This window comes from Spermophilus citellus (assembly GCF_964194105.1).
Source record: "Spermophilus citellus genome assembly, chromosome: X".
Lineage (NCBI taxonomy): Eukaryota > Metazoa > Chordata > Mammalia > Rodentia > Sciuridae > Spermophilus > Spermophilus citellus.
In genome coordinates, this window is record NC_138190.1 from 143,645,599 (window position 1) to 143,663,023 (window position 17,425).

Genomic DNA, 17,425 nt, shown 5'->3' on the forward strand with positions numbered 1-17,425 from the left:
ATCACAGAGAAGAGGAGGCCCCAGGCAATATGGGAAGTCATGTGAGGTGCACACCATGAAAGTGTACCAAGGGTCCTTATGACCCCAATACTAAGAGAACCCAGTAGTCCACAGCCCCACATGTCCAACTGTCAGCCCCACTGCCTCACGCTCTGCAGCCTGGCTGGCTGTTGAAGAGCAATCTCACTTTAGTTTCTCAAGGTACAGTCCTGCTAGAAGAATTGGAGCCTCTGTGGCCCTAGAGCAACACCCACTAGTAGACCTCTAATTGGGCTTTATGAGAACCACCAAGGTTGCAGTGCTCAGCTGAGGCCACTTACATGCTTTGTTTCTCCCCAGGCCTGTGAGTCCCCATCACCAAACTTCTGCCCATCCTCCTGCCTGCTGTCCAAGGAAAATCATGATGCCTCATTTCCAGTGGAATCAGTCCTCCAAGCCAGGGGGAGACCCTAAAGCCAAAAGAGAGGTGCTAGACCTGATGGGTTTGCAGGTTCCTGCAGATGAAGGAGGCCACTGTCACTGCCTCCTTCTCTACTCTGATCCCCACCACACCAAGAGAGGTGCCTGCTGCTGGGCCACTAATTGGTCCACAGAGTCCTCAGAGAGCCTCCTCTCCCCCTGCTGCCATGGCTCCCAATCCATGGAGCCAATCCATTGAGGGCTCCAGCAGCCAAAGAGAGAAGGATCCATTCCCCTGGCATAACCTGGAAGACCGTGAGTCCTTTCTGTGAAATGCACTGGATGAGAAGATGGCTGACTTGGTGCAGTTCCTGCTCCTGAAGTATCGAATGAGGGAGCCAACCACCAAGGCAGAAATGCTGAGTAGCGTCATCAAAAATTACTGGGAGCACTTCTCTGTGATCTTTAGTGTAGCCACTGAATGCATGCAGCTGGTGTTTGGCATTGATATAAAGGAAGTGGACCCCTCTGGCCACTCTTATGCCATTACCAATGCTTTGGATCTCACCTATGATGGGATGCTGGGTGATGACCAGAGCATGCCCAAGACAGGCCTCCTGATAATCATTTTGTTTGTAATCTTCATGGAGGGCAACAGTGCCAGTGAGGAGATTGTCTGGGAAGCACTAAGTGTGATGGGGGTATATGCTGGGAGGGAACACTTCATATATGGGGATCCCAGGAAGCTCGTCACTGAAGATTTAGTGCATGAGCAGTACCTAGAATATCGCCAGGTGCCTGGTAGTGATCCTGCTTGCTGTGAGTTCCTTTGGGGTCCAAGAGCTCATGCTGAAACCAGCAAAATGAAAGTCTTGGAGTATTTGGCCAGAATCAATGGGAGTGAGCCCAGGTCCTATCCATCCCTGTATGAAGAGGCTTTGAGAGATGAGGAAAATTGTGCCCATGTATGAATTGTAGTTAGGGTAGGGGGAGCACATGCCAGGGTGCATTCTAGGCTACATCCATAAGCTTCTCTCACCCTGTGCATTGAGGCCCATTCTTCACTCTGTGTTTGAAGAGAGAAGTCCCCCTCCTATGTAGTGGAGGGCCAATGGAAGTTTGGAGTAACACATTATATACCATCTTTATTTTCCTGTTTTCTGGGGGAATTACTTAGAATTTGATCTGTGTTTTCCTTTTGGAATTTTTAAAATATTGTTCCTTCAAATGGAAGACTTAATTAACTTCAGCATATGATTTTATTAATGATATTGATCACACATTTTTTAAAATTTTCCATTTCAACAGTAAGAGTTTGGTGTTTTGTAAATCAACTGGAAAATCTTCCATTTTATTTCATGATATGGAATAAGACACCATGGCATTGAATGAAATTTCCATGGAAATGTGTCATAATTTGCATTAAAGTAGATGATCAAGAAATTTTTTAAAAAATCAAAAACAATTCGGGCTTCTTATCCATTTTCTCATGTCATTCTGCACAATTATATATGTATGTCTGAATTTTCTTTGGTTCTTCAAGCATGTTGGATAAATTTAATAAAGAATATCCAGGGCTGGTGCTGTATGTAGCTCAGTGGCAGAGTGCTTGCATTGCACATGTGAGGCACTGGGTTTGATCCTCAGCACCACATAAAATAAACAAAATAAAGGTATGCTGTCTAACTACAAAAAAAAGAATACCCATTGATTGCTCACTGTTACATTTGAGCCATAAATTCTCCTTGAGTATCTGTTCTTGAAGAGCCTATTGTTAATGATGGAGATATTACTAGGTTAGAATAAGCCAGATCCACCCTTCCCAGTATGTTGGTCAAGTCTAGGAATGGCAACCATATAGGAAACCTAAAAGTAGGGTGAAGTAGGGTGAGGAGGTTGGGCTTCAGGGTACAGAAGTTGAATGTCAATGCTCAGTGCCAAACCAAACCAGTTTGGGAGTTGGGAGACTTGACTTAAATGAAACTGCATGGTGACCGAAGTCAGAACTCAGATAATGTGTCTTAGCACTGAGAGAATGGAAGACTGCTCTGAGCAGTTCCTTTTGGATGGTGGATGAAGCAGAGAAAATCTCCACCTGGGGCAGGTATGAAAGGCATGGTGTGGTTGAACAAGATGATGTATACCGATCACTTACAAGGATTTCCTGATAAGGTTGAATCTCTCATATAGTAAAATTCTGAAGCACTTGTCCAGGTATTCCTGTGTCTCTCTTGAAGAGTGTCACTTTTGGGGGAGTCTCTATGTGGTCCTAGTTTATAAGCTTCCCTAGGGTGATTTCTCCATGTCAGTCCAACCAGCATCAAAAATGGGTTGTATATCCTCTGATGTGCAGACAGTTGATTTTGTCAGTATTCTTACAAGATGGACAGCAGGATCAGCCAGTGGCATGGGCCAGGCTTGCCTAGAAATCAGATGATTGCCTAACCAAAAAGTCTTTGTACAGAGACCATTCTCAGAATTTGGGGGATTCTTCCCCCTGTTTAATACTATACTCCGACTGGGTCAATTACCAATTATTTGTTACATAAAGGGAGTTTAAGCTATTCTTGTAAGGATAAGCTTTTTTTAAAAAAAGTTCATGAAATTACATGTCTGCCAAGGTAGTCTTATCTCTAGGGCAACAGAATTTTTAGTTCTGTTTTCAAAGAAATCAGATAATTCCCCCAGCTAGACTTCTGGGGGAGATTATGTGAATGATATGAATGAAAATAGTGGTTTGAGTGGAAGAGAAGCTGCATGAAAGAAAGGAATGGTTCTTGACCTAAATTCTTGGAGCTTTGTGTTAGTTGCACCTATTGAGAAGACTTCCCAACACCTAATCAAATTCCTCTTGGAGGGAACATTTACTGAGCAGCATTATTGGCTGATTTCCTGTGAAGCTTCCTATTTAGCTTCAACTTCCTTAAGATGTCCTGGGAAACACAAATTCCCAGAAGAGAACATGGTAGCATCTGAGATCAAAATAACTGAAAGTAGCTGCCAATCACTAAATATCCATTATATGCCAGGCACCCTACCAGGTGTATTAATACATTTTCTACTTTCTACCTGTCATAAAAAAATGAGTGGTGAAGTTTAAACACTTGGGTATATACCTGAGAGTCAAAATGCACACTCATACTTTTCCAAATGTGTGACAAGCAGTATGATTTGGCACATAATCTACTACTTGTTCTTGAGATGTAAACTAGGATAATTTTTTAAGCCATCATGATGTTTTGGTAGTATTTTAATGGAGTGTGTTACTAGAAACTGAACACTTCACATATACACAGATGACTGAGCTTACCTATGTGGTCAAAAATTGAAGGATCTTCATAAGCTACAGAGGGACCATGGAAATCACTATAGAGAAAACATCTAGAAAAGCTGAATTTCTAATAACTCTAGAGTCCTGTGAGGAGAGGAAAAATACTTCCTTTTTGGATGTGCTAGCTCTGATTTTAAGAAGAAAAGAAATCATCCTTCCACTGTCACTTGTCTCTATAGCTTTCTAAAGGCAAATCATGGTTTGTATAAGCCTCCTAGCATTTGTACAGGTGCTCAGGCAAGTTCAGTCATATGAACTGTAAAATAACTCACAGGTTAAAATACTAACCCTTAAACAAATTAAGGAGAAAATATTCAGCCTATTATAATTAGAGGTTATTGCAAAGAGAAGTACACAAATGTGCTATTAAGTAAAGAACATGAATTCTGATATTTTTAGAATAATTTAAAAATTAGATGTGGTCTTGTATTTGAAGCATAATAGATAGTAACTGTCACATACTAGATAGTCACTTGAAAATTCTCAGGCTTATCTGACCTCAGAAAATCCTGCAAGAAAGGAAGATGTTGTTCTCATAACAAAAAACCTATTAGTTGCTTATGAGAGACACTATGAGTACTTATCCACAATTTGTCTTTCCATCCTACATGGACACATAGGAGCACTACAGTCCACTTGTAATTAGAAAATATCATGAAACAACCTTTTGCAACTTAAAATAATTATTTTGCAAATTAAATAAAATTGTCAGGGCTGGGGTTATAGCTCAGTGGTACAGCACTTGCCTAGCAGGTGTAAGGCACTGGGTTTGATCCTCAGCACCACATAAAAATAAATAAAGGTATTATGTTCATCTACAACTAAAATATTTAAAATAATAATTATTATTATTGTTATTTGTCACAGCCATTTCAACCTGGCAATCAATGGAGTGACAGATGTCACAGCCAGATCGCCCTCACATCAGTGTTAGAGCCATTTCTGTAGGAGGTGCTACAGGAACCACAGATTAATTCTCAAGCCATAATCACACAAAACAAAGACCTCTTTGTTTTCACACTTAAGATATTAAGTCATACATATTTTCTCCCTTGGATGTGAGAAAGCAGATTCTGTGCCTTTAAGGTCTTGGGCAGAAGCCACCAACAGATTTTGAATGTGGGAGTGTCTTCATGCCACCTGTACCCATTGGGCTCCTAAGGTACCACCATAAATCCCCTGAGCATTGGGATATCCTCTGCAGTGAAAATGGGAAGCAGTGTCTAAAATAGCCAAATTCTATGTTGACAATGGGAGATTTCCTTCTCCTGTTGCTGTGCCCAAATTTTTCCGCTTTCTCCTGGACCTGGCCTCAGTCTGCCCAGTTTGGAGCATTATCCTCTCTCCCTACAAAGATAAAATCAGTACAAAACAGGACCTGGTGCTAATGTTAACATGTACATATCTCTATTTGAAATACCCTAGTTAAGAATCTCACTTTGGTGTTGGGGATGTACATTCAGTGGTAGAGTACTTGTCTGACATATATAGGGCCTTGGATTTAATCCCCAACACAGCAAAAAAAAAATCCCTTCTGAATAAGTTGTGATTTAGGTAGAACTGGCAGGAGATGATGCAGCCTTTTGGTGAGTCTCCTAATGGTTTGTAAATAATGATCTGTGCATGTTTGTAAATAATGATTCTGTGCATGAGTAACAACTCACCATGATTATGGGTTATTATTCAGCTGATCCTCCATATAATGACCAAGCTTTCATGAACTGATCACCCTACTTGAGTGATTATGAGGTCTTGCTTTCTGAGGTTTGATCCAGAGAGGTAGGGCAGAGTGTACTTCTGTCAGCCACTACAAAGCCAGCTAGGACCCTGGTGTTCCCAGGCAGGAAGTTTGTGCAGACTTAAGGCTGCATGTAGAAGATGGAGCAGTGGTCATTAGGACACTCCCCAGACCCAATTTAGGACTTGGAAAGGAGCTGGGCAGGAGAGGGCTTTGGGGTTCTGAGATGGGGTGATGAGGATCAGCAGCCCCAGGAGAGGCAGGAGGAAGAGGCCCCACTGGATCCATGTGAACATCTGTGGACTGGCCAGGTGAGGGACATAGGAGCAGAATGGGACTGGAAGTGAGCTGGGTCCCTGGGCCACATCATGAGCTAGGTGGTCCTGGGAAAGGACAGGGCAGACCCCTATGTAGCACCCCAGGTATAAGCAAGGACACTGCTGGGAATAGGGCACTACATGGCAGTTTTTGGAGAGTGATGACATGTGTGGAGAATGCTTGTCCAGTGAGGCCAAGGATATTCCATGCCTGAGCTCCCGTTGAGCTCTCGTGAGATTCAGAGAGCATTTTTGGGAGCTCAGGTAGCAGGAACGCCCTATTTCCAGCAGCAATAATCCTCAACATCGAACTTCCCTAAAACCCAAGGTCTTAAACTGGGAACGCCCTAAACCCAAGGAGCCGGATACTTCCTCAAACTGCAGGATACACCCTAATCCTGGATCCACCCTCGTCCTTGAGTAGGGTCATCTTTCTCAAACACACATGCAAGGTCACAGCAAATGTAACATGGGGTACGCTGGCAAGGAAATTTCGATGCGTCATTCCTACTTGGTAATGGCCCTCAGCAAAATTGTGAAATTTCTGGATCTGTTTTGCATTTCATTCTGCCATTCCAGAGCACAGTGGTCACAGTAATTTATGAAAACAATTCAGGTAGAAAGTCCCTGCTGCAGTGATTCTATTTGAAATAAGGTAACAGGCCTTTGTGCTACCCTCATTAAACACTTGAACCTTTGATTAGTCACTGGAAGGGAGGAAACTCCCTTTTCCTTACAACTGAGGGCAATGCCTGGAGAGAAATTTGACTATGAGTCATTCTCAACCAACACCCTTGGCAGCTGAGGGAATGAGTGCCTTGGCTGTAAAGAAGGGATCTGGATGGTACCACACCTTCTACTACCATACATATGTTTATATCACTTCAGTCTACTACTTTCATATTTAATGTTCACCTCCTTTGAGGACAACTCCTCAAGTACTCCAGTTGATCTCTTCCTAAAAAGGATCTCGTGAGAAAGAATGGTAGAAAAATTACAGGCCCTCTATTGCAGCTGGCCTTTAAACCACAATTGATAATCCTTTCTTGTCTTTTGTCTGATCTAGCAACCTCTCTATCACAGCTAGCACCTTTGCTGTTCTCAGTGACTTACCTGGTGGAATAACATGGACCTTCACTCCTGAGAGTTCTGAGTCACTGATCCCATAAAAACGAAGCTGGGACCACCAAGACACATTCAAATGGATCACCTGAATTCCAAACATATCCTTCTCTGTTCCATTATATAAGAGCATCCCTGCCTCCTCTTGATGACAAGGATCAATTACTCTTGACAGGAAGGTGACTTCTTTCTGTGCTTGTTGGTTAGTATAAGAAGCTCAAAGTATCCACGTGGGGCCTGGGAACATAGCTTAATGCACAAAACCATAGTCTTGATACCCAGCACTAAAAAAAAGACAGAAAGAATGAAAGAAAATGGCAAATGGCATCCAAAGCTTAAAGTTCAACAGGGATCTTATTGTCTTAGTGGAAATATTTTCACTTTAAGAATGATTATGTTTAACCAGCACTTCCCATAAGGTGCCCAGCAGTCTCATGGCTACTGAGTACTGAATTGTGATTATGATTGCTGAGGATCTGAAGTTTTAATTTAATTATAATCTAATTTAAACTTAAGTGCAAATATCCAGAATGGCTAGTGTCTAACTTATTTGACAATACAGGTCTAGAACTACCAAACCTAAACTTGTAGAGAAAGAAATAAAGTTCCCATGAAGGTAGCTAGAAATGAAAATAAATGGGGTCACTCTACAACTTGGTTTATGGGTCATGTATTTTACTTATTGGTGGCAGACAATGGCAATAGAGTAAGAGTATATTCAGTACTCTGTTGGGAGGTAGCACACTATCCTCACAGGCTACCACCTTCAAATTTGCATCTCATTTGCACTTTAAAGAAGCTGCTACATTGCTCCAGAGGAATAGCAGCTTCTGGGTAGTACAGTATGAGAGCAAATTTGGATATCATGGTCAAGTGTCCATTGAGTCGCTGGTTCACTATAAGTGAGTTTCTTGGTTCTAGGTGATCATATGAAATATCCTGCATCAATAAATCTAACATTCCTCAAGCCTTCAGTTAATAATGCCAAACAAAATACTGCAAGCAGAAAAGTCAAACCCCAAAATGAAATGTGTACAAATTCTAGTAAAGAAGAGTCTATTCCCCTTCAGGATGGAAGTAGAGTAATAAAATCAACTAGCAATCCATGTGTCTATTTTGTCTCCTTTTGGAAGTGAGCCATATTGGGTATTTGGTACCGGTCTTTATTGCTGGCAGGTTAAGCATTTGATGGTAGCAGCACTAGTTAGATATTCCTTGGTGGGTGAGATTCCATGCTGTTGAACTAATGCATTCCTTCCATCATGGCTATTCTACACATAAAGCCATTGTACAAAACTGATATGGTCAATAACAGAGGTGGCTGATGTCAACTAGTCAGGTCATTCTGTTTTAATTATTTAGTATCTTCTAGCATGGATAATCTTATAAACATTAAAATGCAACATAAATTTATTCACAATTAGTGCTTTCCCCGTGGGTTCATCAATATACCTCTTCCACAATTCTGTTTGTTGCAATCTTCCAATATTTTAAATTCTAGATCCCTGACTATCTGTATATTTTCCACTGTCCATAGTTTTATATATATTCTTAGATTGGACCACTTCCTTTCTGCATATAAATTGGATCACCAGATGTGCCATCTGAAGCTTTTCCCACTGGGAATATTTCTGCCTGTCATTGTCTTTCATGACCAAACTTGATTGAGATAGTATTCCAAGAGGAGTCCATTTTCAGCTCAGATCCTAAATCTAGTCAACCCATCTGCTGTGGTTTAGATAAGTGTCCTTCAAAGGCTCATGCATTAAAGTTTAGGTCCCAGCATATGGTGTTATTGGGAGGTGGTATAATCTTTAAGAGGTGGGACATAGCAAGACATCTTAAGTTTTCAGGAATTTGCCCTTTAAGGGGATTGCAGGAAACTGGTCTCTTCTTTTTGCTTCCAAGTGGCCATGGACTGAAACTCCCAAACTGTAGCCAAAATAAACCCTTCTCACTTTTAATTGATTACCTCAAGTATTTTGTTACAGTCACTGAAAACCCAGGGAAGAAAAGACAGTCTTTTCTACATGCAGTTCAGTGAAAATTGGATATCCACATGCAAAAAAATTAAACTGAACTCCTTTCTTACCAGTTACAAAAATCAGCTCAAAACAGATAAAGTACTTAAATATAAGATTTGAAAAAAACTACAAAATTAGAAGAAAAAAATGCTAGAAGAAAAAACATAGGAGAAATGCTTTGGGATATTAGAATGGGTAATGATTTTTTTTTTGAGAAGACTTCCAAAGCACAGAAAACAAAAGCAAAATAGGCAAATTGGATTATATATAAAGAAAAGGCTTCTGGAGACCAAAGGGAACAATCAACAGAGTGAAGAGACAACCTACAGAATGGAAGAAAATATTTGTAAACTATATACCCAACAAGGAATTAATATCTAGTATATGCAAAGAGCTCCAAAATTTCAATAGCAAAATAAATAAATAAATAAAATATCAAGATTTAAAAATGGATTTTATGGTTTAGGTGTGAGGTGTCTCCCAAAAGCTCACATGTGAGACAATGCAAGAAGGTTCAGAGAAAATGACTAGATTATGAAAGTTTTAACCCAATCAGTGAATTAATCTCCTTATAGGGGTTAACTGAGTGGTAACTGAAGGTGGGTCCCCAGGGGCATGATTTGGGAGTATATATTTTGTATCTGGAGACTGGATCTCTCTCTCTGCTTCCTGATTATCACGTGACATGATTCCCAGTGCGTCACACTCTGCCATGATGTTCAGCCTCACCTTGAACCCCAAGAAATGGAGCATGCTGTCTATGGATGTAGACCTCTGAAATTTTGAACCCTTAAATAAACCTTTTCTCCTCTACAATTGTGCTGATTGGGTCCTTTAGTTGCAGCAGTGAAAAAGCTGACTAAAACAATGGGCAGTAGACTTAAATGAACATTTCTCAAAAGAAGACATACAAGTATCCAATAGGTGTATAAAAATGATCAACATCATCAGTCATCAGGGAAATGCAAATCAAAATCATAATATGCTGTGCACCTCACCCTAGCAAGGATGGCTGTTATCAATAATATAAAAGATAGCAAGTGCTGCATCAAAGGAAACAACTCAGAGCATGAAGAAAGAACCTATAGAATAGGAAAAATATTTGCCAGCTACTTATCCAACACAGGATTAATATCCAGAGTACATAAAGTACAAAATTAAATTACCACCAAAAAACCCCCAACCCACTCAATATATGGGGAAATTAACTCAAGAGACATTTCTCAAAAAAAAATACAAATGGCAAAAATATATGAAAAAAATTCAACATCCCTGGCAATCAGGGAAATGAAGATCAAAACTACACTGAAATTTCACCTCACTCCACTGAGAATAACAGCCAACAAGAAAATAAATAATAAATACTGGAGAGGATGTGGGGGAAAGAAACACTTATACACTGTTGATGATATTGCAAATTAGTACAACCACTGTGGAAATCACTATGGAGGTTCTGAAAAACACTATGCATGGAACTACTTTATGATCCTGCTACAACACTCCATGGCATTTATCCTGAAGAATTAAAGTCAGCATACCATAGTGATACATGCATACCCATGCTTTAGCAGCATAATTCACAAAAGCCAAATTATTGAAGCAGTCCCAGTGTCTTATGAATTGATGAACAGATACAGAAAATGTGGTATATATACACAATGGAGTTTTATTCCATCACAAAGAAGATTGAAATTATGTGATTTACAGGAAAATGGAACTTGAAAACATGTTAAACAAAATAAGCCAAACTCAAAGTCAAGAGTTCTATATTTTCTCTCATACATGGAAGCTGGAGAGAAAAGGGAGAAAAAAAGGGGATCTCACAGAAATATAAGGGAGACCAATTGGGTAGAGGAAGAGGACCAGAGGAAGTAAGAGGGGAGGGAAAGGAGAGATACTGGGAAATGAAGTTGATCAAATTATGTTGTGTGCATGTAGGAATATGTAACAACAAATCCAACTATTATGTGTAATTGTAATAAACTGATGAACAAAGAAAGAAGTTAATAATAAGAAAGGCAAAAATAAAAACAAGAGAGAGATAACAAGTGCTGGTGATGATATGGAGAAAAGTGAACACTTATAGACTGTTGTTGGGAATATAAATTGCCACTGCCATTATGAAAAGTGATATGGAGGGTCTTCAAAAAATTAAAAATAGAACTACCATAGGATCCAGCAATCCTATTAATGGGTATATGTCCAAAGGGAATAAATCCAGTTGAAGAGACATCTCTACTCCTGTGTTTATTGCAGCATTATTCACAAGAACCAAGAAATAGAAACAATTTAAGTATCCATCAACTCTCCACAACCTCTGATATCCACAATTATACTCTCAATGTTTTATTACAATAATTTTTAATATTCCATATATGAGTGAGATCATGTGGTGTTTGTCTTTCTGTGCCCAATTTATTTAACTTAACATAAAGATCTCCAGTTCCATCTATGTTGTCACAAATGTCAGGATTTCATTATTTTATGGCTGAAGAGTATTCCATTGTATATATGTATCACATTTTCTTTATTATTCATCCAGCAATTCATCAATTACAGTTTAAATTTTCTACCTCATTACTGGTTTCAAAAATAGTTTCTGATCATGAATTTATATTCTAGTAGACTCTGTATTCACTTTTTTTGTCTCTTCAGTTTTGGGGACAGTGGTATTATGTATGGTAGAGATAGGGAGATGAACAGAGTGTGATTTCATGATTCATATATCTTATTGCAAAACAAAGATTTTTTTCTTAGGTTCACAATGCTAAAAGAGGGGAAGCATACTAGGAACAAAACTCACAGGGAAGACATTTGTAGATTAACCACATAGTGAATGAGATAAAAAAATTATTAAAGTCCAATTGCTCCAACAGAATGGATTATACTTTACCTCTATGGAAAGTATATTTAAAGTTCAAGGTGCACCTTTTTATGAATGGTTCTTGGGAAAAATTGGCTTGACCACCTCAGTGGAGGTACATCACAACACGTGAGGATTGTGGAGTACGATGCCATTGTTAGCAGAAAAGGTTTCAAATCTCCATGAATTAAAATGGGTTACCCTGTCACAACCTGAGCTCTTGGTCTTTGGAAAAGCAGCCAACAATGTAATTTAATATAGACTAAGATCTCAAAATATTAGTCAAATGTTTGTGTTCATATGTGTTTTAAAGTCTAGTAGTTGAGGTCAGTAACACACATGCGGGATGATATGGTTTGTAACATCCCAAGTTCTTACATGTGGAAATCTGATAAGATGTCCACTCTTAAAGCATAAAAACAGAACAAAAACAAAACAAAGCAAAAGCAAATGCCAAACAAAAATATCACATAACAAACTATGTAAGTATATAAAATAATTTCAGAGCTATGTAATGAGTAGTTTCCTCTGTGACCTCAGTGAAACTGAGAAGAGTTATTGATTTTTAGTTTGTTTTGCATTTTTTCTTGTTGTGAGGATAGGAGTGATAATTTCTGTTTCTTCTATAGTAGACGAGAAAACAGATGTCTGCATTGAAGATGTTTTCTGAACTTTAGTGTAAAGGACTCAGTCTAGAACAGCTTATCTGGTTCTTTATGAGCTTAGGCCATGAAGATGTACCCATCCCTGGAAATTCTCCACCCTGAAAGTTAAAGCAGAAGCCTGGAGCCAGCAGCCTTATAAAAAATTCTGGGAAGGATATGGGAGGGTTTCTATAAGCTGTGGCTCAATATTTGTGGTTGAGAAAAAAAATTGATGCATTTAAAAAAATTGGTTGTACATGGACACAGTACATTAATTTAATTAATTTGTTTTTATGTGGTGCTGAGGATCAAACCCAGAGCCTTATACGTGCTAGGCAAGCACTCTACCATTGAGCTACAACTGCAGCCCCTGATGTATGCATTTAGTCCATCATCGCAGAATGCACTTTTGTGCCTCATGGCTACCTTCTAAAACCACCATCCTTACAACAGTGATTTTCTGCCCACAGACCTAATTTACTGTTACTGTAAATTTACATACCAAGCCTCATGGACTGATAAGAGATCAGAATTTTGCTTTGAATCCCACCCTCCTTGCCAACAAGCCTTTTATATTAGTTGAAATGCCTTGATTTTTTAACTGCTATAAACTTGAAGACAGCCAAGAGGTCTTCAATAGATTAATGAATTCACAAACTGTGGCACTTCCATACAATGAAATGTTATCAGAAAAAAGAAGCTAATCAAGTCATGAAAAGACATGGAAGAACCTAAGTGAAAAAGCTACACTGAAAGGGCAACATACTATGTGATTCCAACTACAAAACATCCTCAAAATGGTAACCTGTAGAAACAGAAATGCCAGTGGTTGCCAGAGTTTGGAGGCAGAGAGGATAAATCTGGGATTTTTAGGGTAATGAAACTATTCTGTGTGACATTGTAATGGTGGATGCACAATAGTATGCATTTGTTAAAATTTATAGACCCTTGTAACACAGAAACAAACCCTTATAAATGTAAAATTTGGACTTTATTTTTAAAATAATGTATCCATATTGATATTAACTCATTATTGTGACAATAGTAACATACTAATGCAAGATGATAATGATGTAAGAAATTTTTGCAGAAGAAGGAGTGGGTAAATGGGAACTCTGTGCTATCTGCTTAATTTTCTTAAATTTAAAATTGTTCTAATAATAATATTCATTATTTAAAATAACACCAAATCTACAACTACTGTACAACCCAGAAATTACACCCCTGAGCATTTATCCCAGAGACCAACAACTTACGTTCACAAGAAGCCTGTATAAGCATGTCTGTACTGGCTTCATTCGTTGGTGTCAATCACTAGAAACAGCCAAGATGTCCTTCAATGGACTAATGGATATAGAAGAAAGATCAGCGGCATAGATAAAGGGGAATGAAGCAGGGGATAGGGAAAGACAGTGGAAATGAATCTGACCTCACTTTCCTATGTACACATATGAATATACCATAGTCAATCTCACCATCCTGGGCATCCACAAGTCACTAATTAAAAAAAAATAACAGCAGGAAGATCAGTAGAGGGAAGGGAACAGGAAGAATGAGGAGGAGAGGGAAAGGGGAAGTAGTGGGGACTGAATTAGAACAAATTATATTCCATGCTTTTATTGTTATGTATAACTAAAAAGAACCATAAAAAAAGAAACAAAACCCTATGGCCATCCCTTGGAATACTACTCAACAATGAAAACAAATGTGCTATTCATATATTCAATGATCTGGATTAATCTCCTGATAACTATGCCAAATAAAATATGTTGAATACCAAAAGTTTTCATAATTGTATGATTTCATTCATATAAAATTATTAAAATGATGAAATTATAAAATGGAAAGGATTAATGATTTCCAGGAAATGAGTAGGAGGGGCATTGGAAAGAAAGACGATGTGTCTCTAAAAGAACAACAGAAGAGATTCTCATTGTGATGGAAATGTTATGTATCTTGATTATCAATCTCAATATTCTGACTGAGATATTATAAAATAATTTTTCAAGATTTTGTACAATGAGGAGGAGACTAAAGGGGTACACATGATCTATCTATATTACCTCTCTCTCTCTGTCTCTCTTTTGGTACCGGGGGTTGAACTTAGGGGCATTTAATCACTGAATCACATCCCCAGACTTTTTTTGTATTTTACTTAGAGACAGGGTCTTAGAACCTTGCTAAGTTGTTGTGGCTGGCTTTGAACTGATGATCCACCTGTCTTAGCCTCCAGAGCTGCTAGGTTTATGGGTGTACGCTATTGTGCCCTGCTTCTGTATTATCTCTTACAATTGCATGTGAATATAGAATTATCTCAAAATAAAAAGTTGAATTAAAATAATGTTCTGCAAACAATGCCCCCCTTTATTGCCTGTATCAGAGATGCATCTCCTATCCCATCTTTGGTAGCCAACCACTCCATTCCCAGTTTCTCAGCAAGAAAGTGGCCACATCAGTGTTGAATTTGTGATGTCTAAATACCATCATTTTAGAACTTCAGAGAGCTGTTTCTGATTTTTAGCAGGAAGGTTTTTGGTTCATCTGAGGGCATTTAGTTACTTACCTCATGGGGTTGGATGCACAAAACACCACTATGAGGTATATGTCCTGGAAACAATTACTCTGTGTCTTTTTTCTGGGAGGGACACCACCACCTCTAATATAATATCTCCTTGTAGCTAGGTCCACCGGTCCACATCCTGGCAAGCACACACAAACACACCATGCTTTTCTTCTCATGGGACACAATGTTAAGGGAGCAGTCAGTCTTAGCCCAGTCCTTAATCCTCAAGATCTGGCTAACTGTGAACCTGTTATTCTGACCCCCAACAGCACAGAACTTCCTCTCTTCTCACAATCATCCTCCCTCTTTCCTCCTCCGTCCCCACCCTCAGAAAGCATGCATACACCAGAGAGGCTGATTTTATTTCCACAATCTCTGTACTCTTGGTGTAAACTTTCTCCTCTGCCCAGTGATCATCTTCCTGCAGCCAGACCTGTGCAGATTTCAAGGAAGGTCCTGAGGTCTCTGGTCCTGCTGGTGTTACAGGTCCTCACTTGAGGAAATGCAGCTTACCAAGTTCCATTTGCTCCTCCCAATGATTGACTTTCTTTCTTAGAGGCTGACGGTGGTTGGGTCGGGTTGACCCTCTCTTTTTATTGACTTCAGCTGCAAAGGCGGGAGCTCTGGCAGGTTCTTTGTTCCTAAAATCTCCTCCAAGGGGCTTTCTGCCTTCCATGTCATTTTCCCATCCTGGAAGGACAACAGGGAGATCACAGAGGGGCACTGGTTTGGGGGCAGAGGGTGGAAGACGGGTGGCAACAGGGGCCTCAAGGTTTTTTATTCATCTGAGGGCATTTAGTTACTTATGTCATGGGGTTGGATGCATAAAACACCACTATGAGGTATATGTCCTGGAGACAATTACTCTGTGTCCTTTTTCTAGGAGGGACACCACTGGATGAGGTCAGGGTAGGTGACCTCGGGAGGGGCAGTCCAGGGGAAGACAAGCAGGACTTGAATGGCTCACCTTGCTTTTTTTGCCCTTGGTTCACTGAGGACTCATCCTCTTTTTTCCCACTTTGGTACCTGAGTTTGATTTTTCATTGTATGAAACTGATGCTACGGGTTTCTTGGCCATGTTTCTTGATTAGCACCTCCAGGTAGTCTACCCAGGCTGCCTGACCTCCCTCCCTCTACTGCACTCAGGACAATAGGTGGCCACACCCTTGGATTTTGATCGGCAAGACACAACCCCCCTGGCCTGCCCACATCCTTAGGTCTAGAGGAGGAAGAGGAGGAGGAGGAGGAAGGGGAGGAGGAGGAGAAAGGGGAGGAAGAGGAAGGGGAGGAGGAGAAGGAAGAGGAGGAGGAGGAGAAAGAGGAGGAGGAGTAGGAAGAGGGGGAGGAGGAGAAAAAGGAGGAAGAGGAGGAGGGATTTGCAGAGACAGACATCACAAAGCCCCATCCTGACTTCTTTGTGGCCAGGAGGGAGACCAAGATGTTCTGGTTGGAGAAAGGTGGAATTTCTTTAGCCCTCTTAAAGAGCCTTACAAACTGACCTGACACCCCTCCTTGCCACCCCCATATCAATACTGGCAGGGACAGACTTGGAGGAACACACCATTCAGTGGTACATTCTGATCTTTCCCACTCTAAATCATTGTCTAGTCTGTGTATGTCTTGTGACTATATTGAAGTCTTTGCAGATGTGAAGTGTTCCACTCTCTGCCTATACATTTCTCTTATGCACCTTGAACACTTCACTTCTTGGCTACAACCAGCAAGTTTTTCCATCCCACTCCCTTTCCCAGTGTCCAATGAGGTCTCCTCAGTTTTCTGTTTTCAAGGTTAAAATAACTACCTTCCAGCTGTCAAGATTTCAGTGCAGAGACTTCCCCCATTTGGTATCCTAGCCTTGTTTCAACTGTGGAGGTCTTGCTCATCTCCCTTGGTGTATTACCCCAGCTTTAGTTTTAATTGTGTGTGGAAAGGGAAATGAGGCAGATATTCATGTGCCAGAAGTTGTGCTGGGTGTTTCATTGCAAGGAACTATAACCTAACATTATTGAGATGACAGTGGTGGGGTAGGATGGGGTAGTTATTCAGGATTGTACTGATTGTTAAGTGAATAAAGAAAGAAAAAGGTCTACGGATTGAAAGTGAAGAAGTAAAACTGTCTTTAGTCTTTGCTGAAAATTATACATGTCTAAAAAAGTGCTTCCAGAGTTACAAATTGAATTTAACATTATCATAAAATAAACGAACAATGTACAAACACTAGTTTTATTTTTTATATACTGTCAATGAACAATAGGAAATTGAAATTTAAAAATGGAATTAGAAAATGTGAAACACAGTGGGCAAAATATTTAGAAGATCTGTATATCACAATCTACTAATCATTGCAGAGATAAATTAAAGAAGATCTAAATAAATGGAAATATATACCTCAGTCATGAGTTGGATGTCAATATTGTTAAGATA

The 17,425-nt window shown here is 39.7% G+C and overlaps 1 protein-coding gene across 1 annotated transcript; it reads left to right on the forward strand.

The window, feature by feature from the left end:
- Positions 1-734: 734 nt before the first annotated feature.
- LOC308639562 (melanoma-associated antigen 10-like) lies at positions 735-1,370 on the forward strand (the record flags this gene model as incomplete). The annotated part of the gene is made up of 1 exon (XM_081277763.1): positions 735-1,370. A coding segment is annotated over one exon (636 nt), but the record flags the coding sequence as incomplete, so codon positions are not given.
- Positions 1,371-17,425: the final 16,055 nt, after the last annotated feature.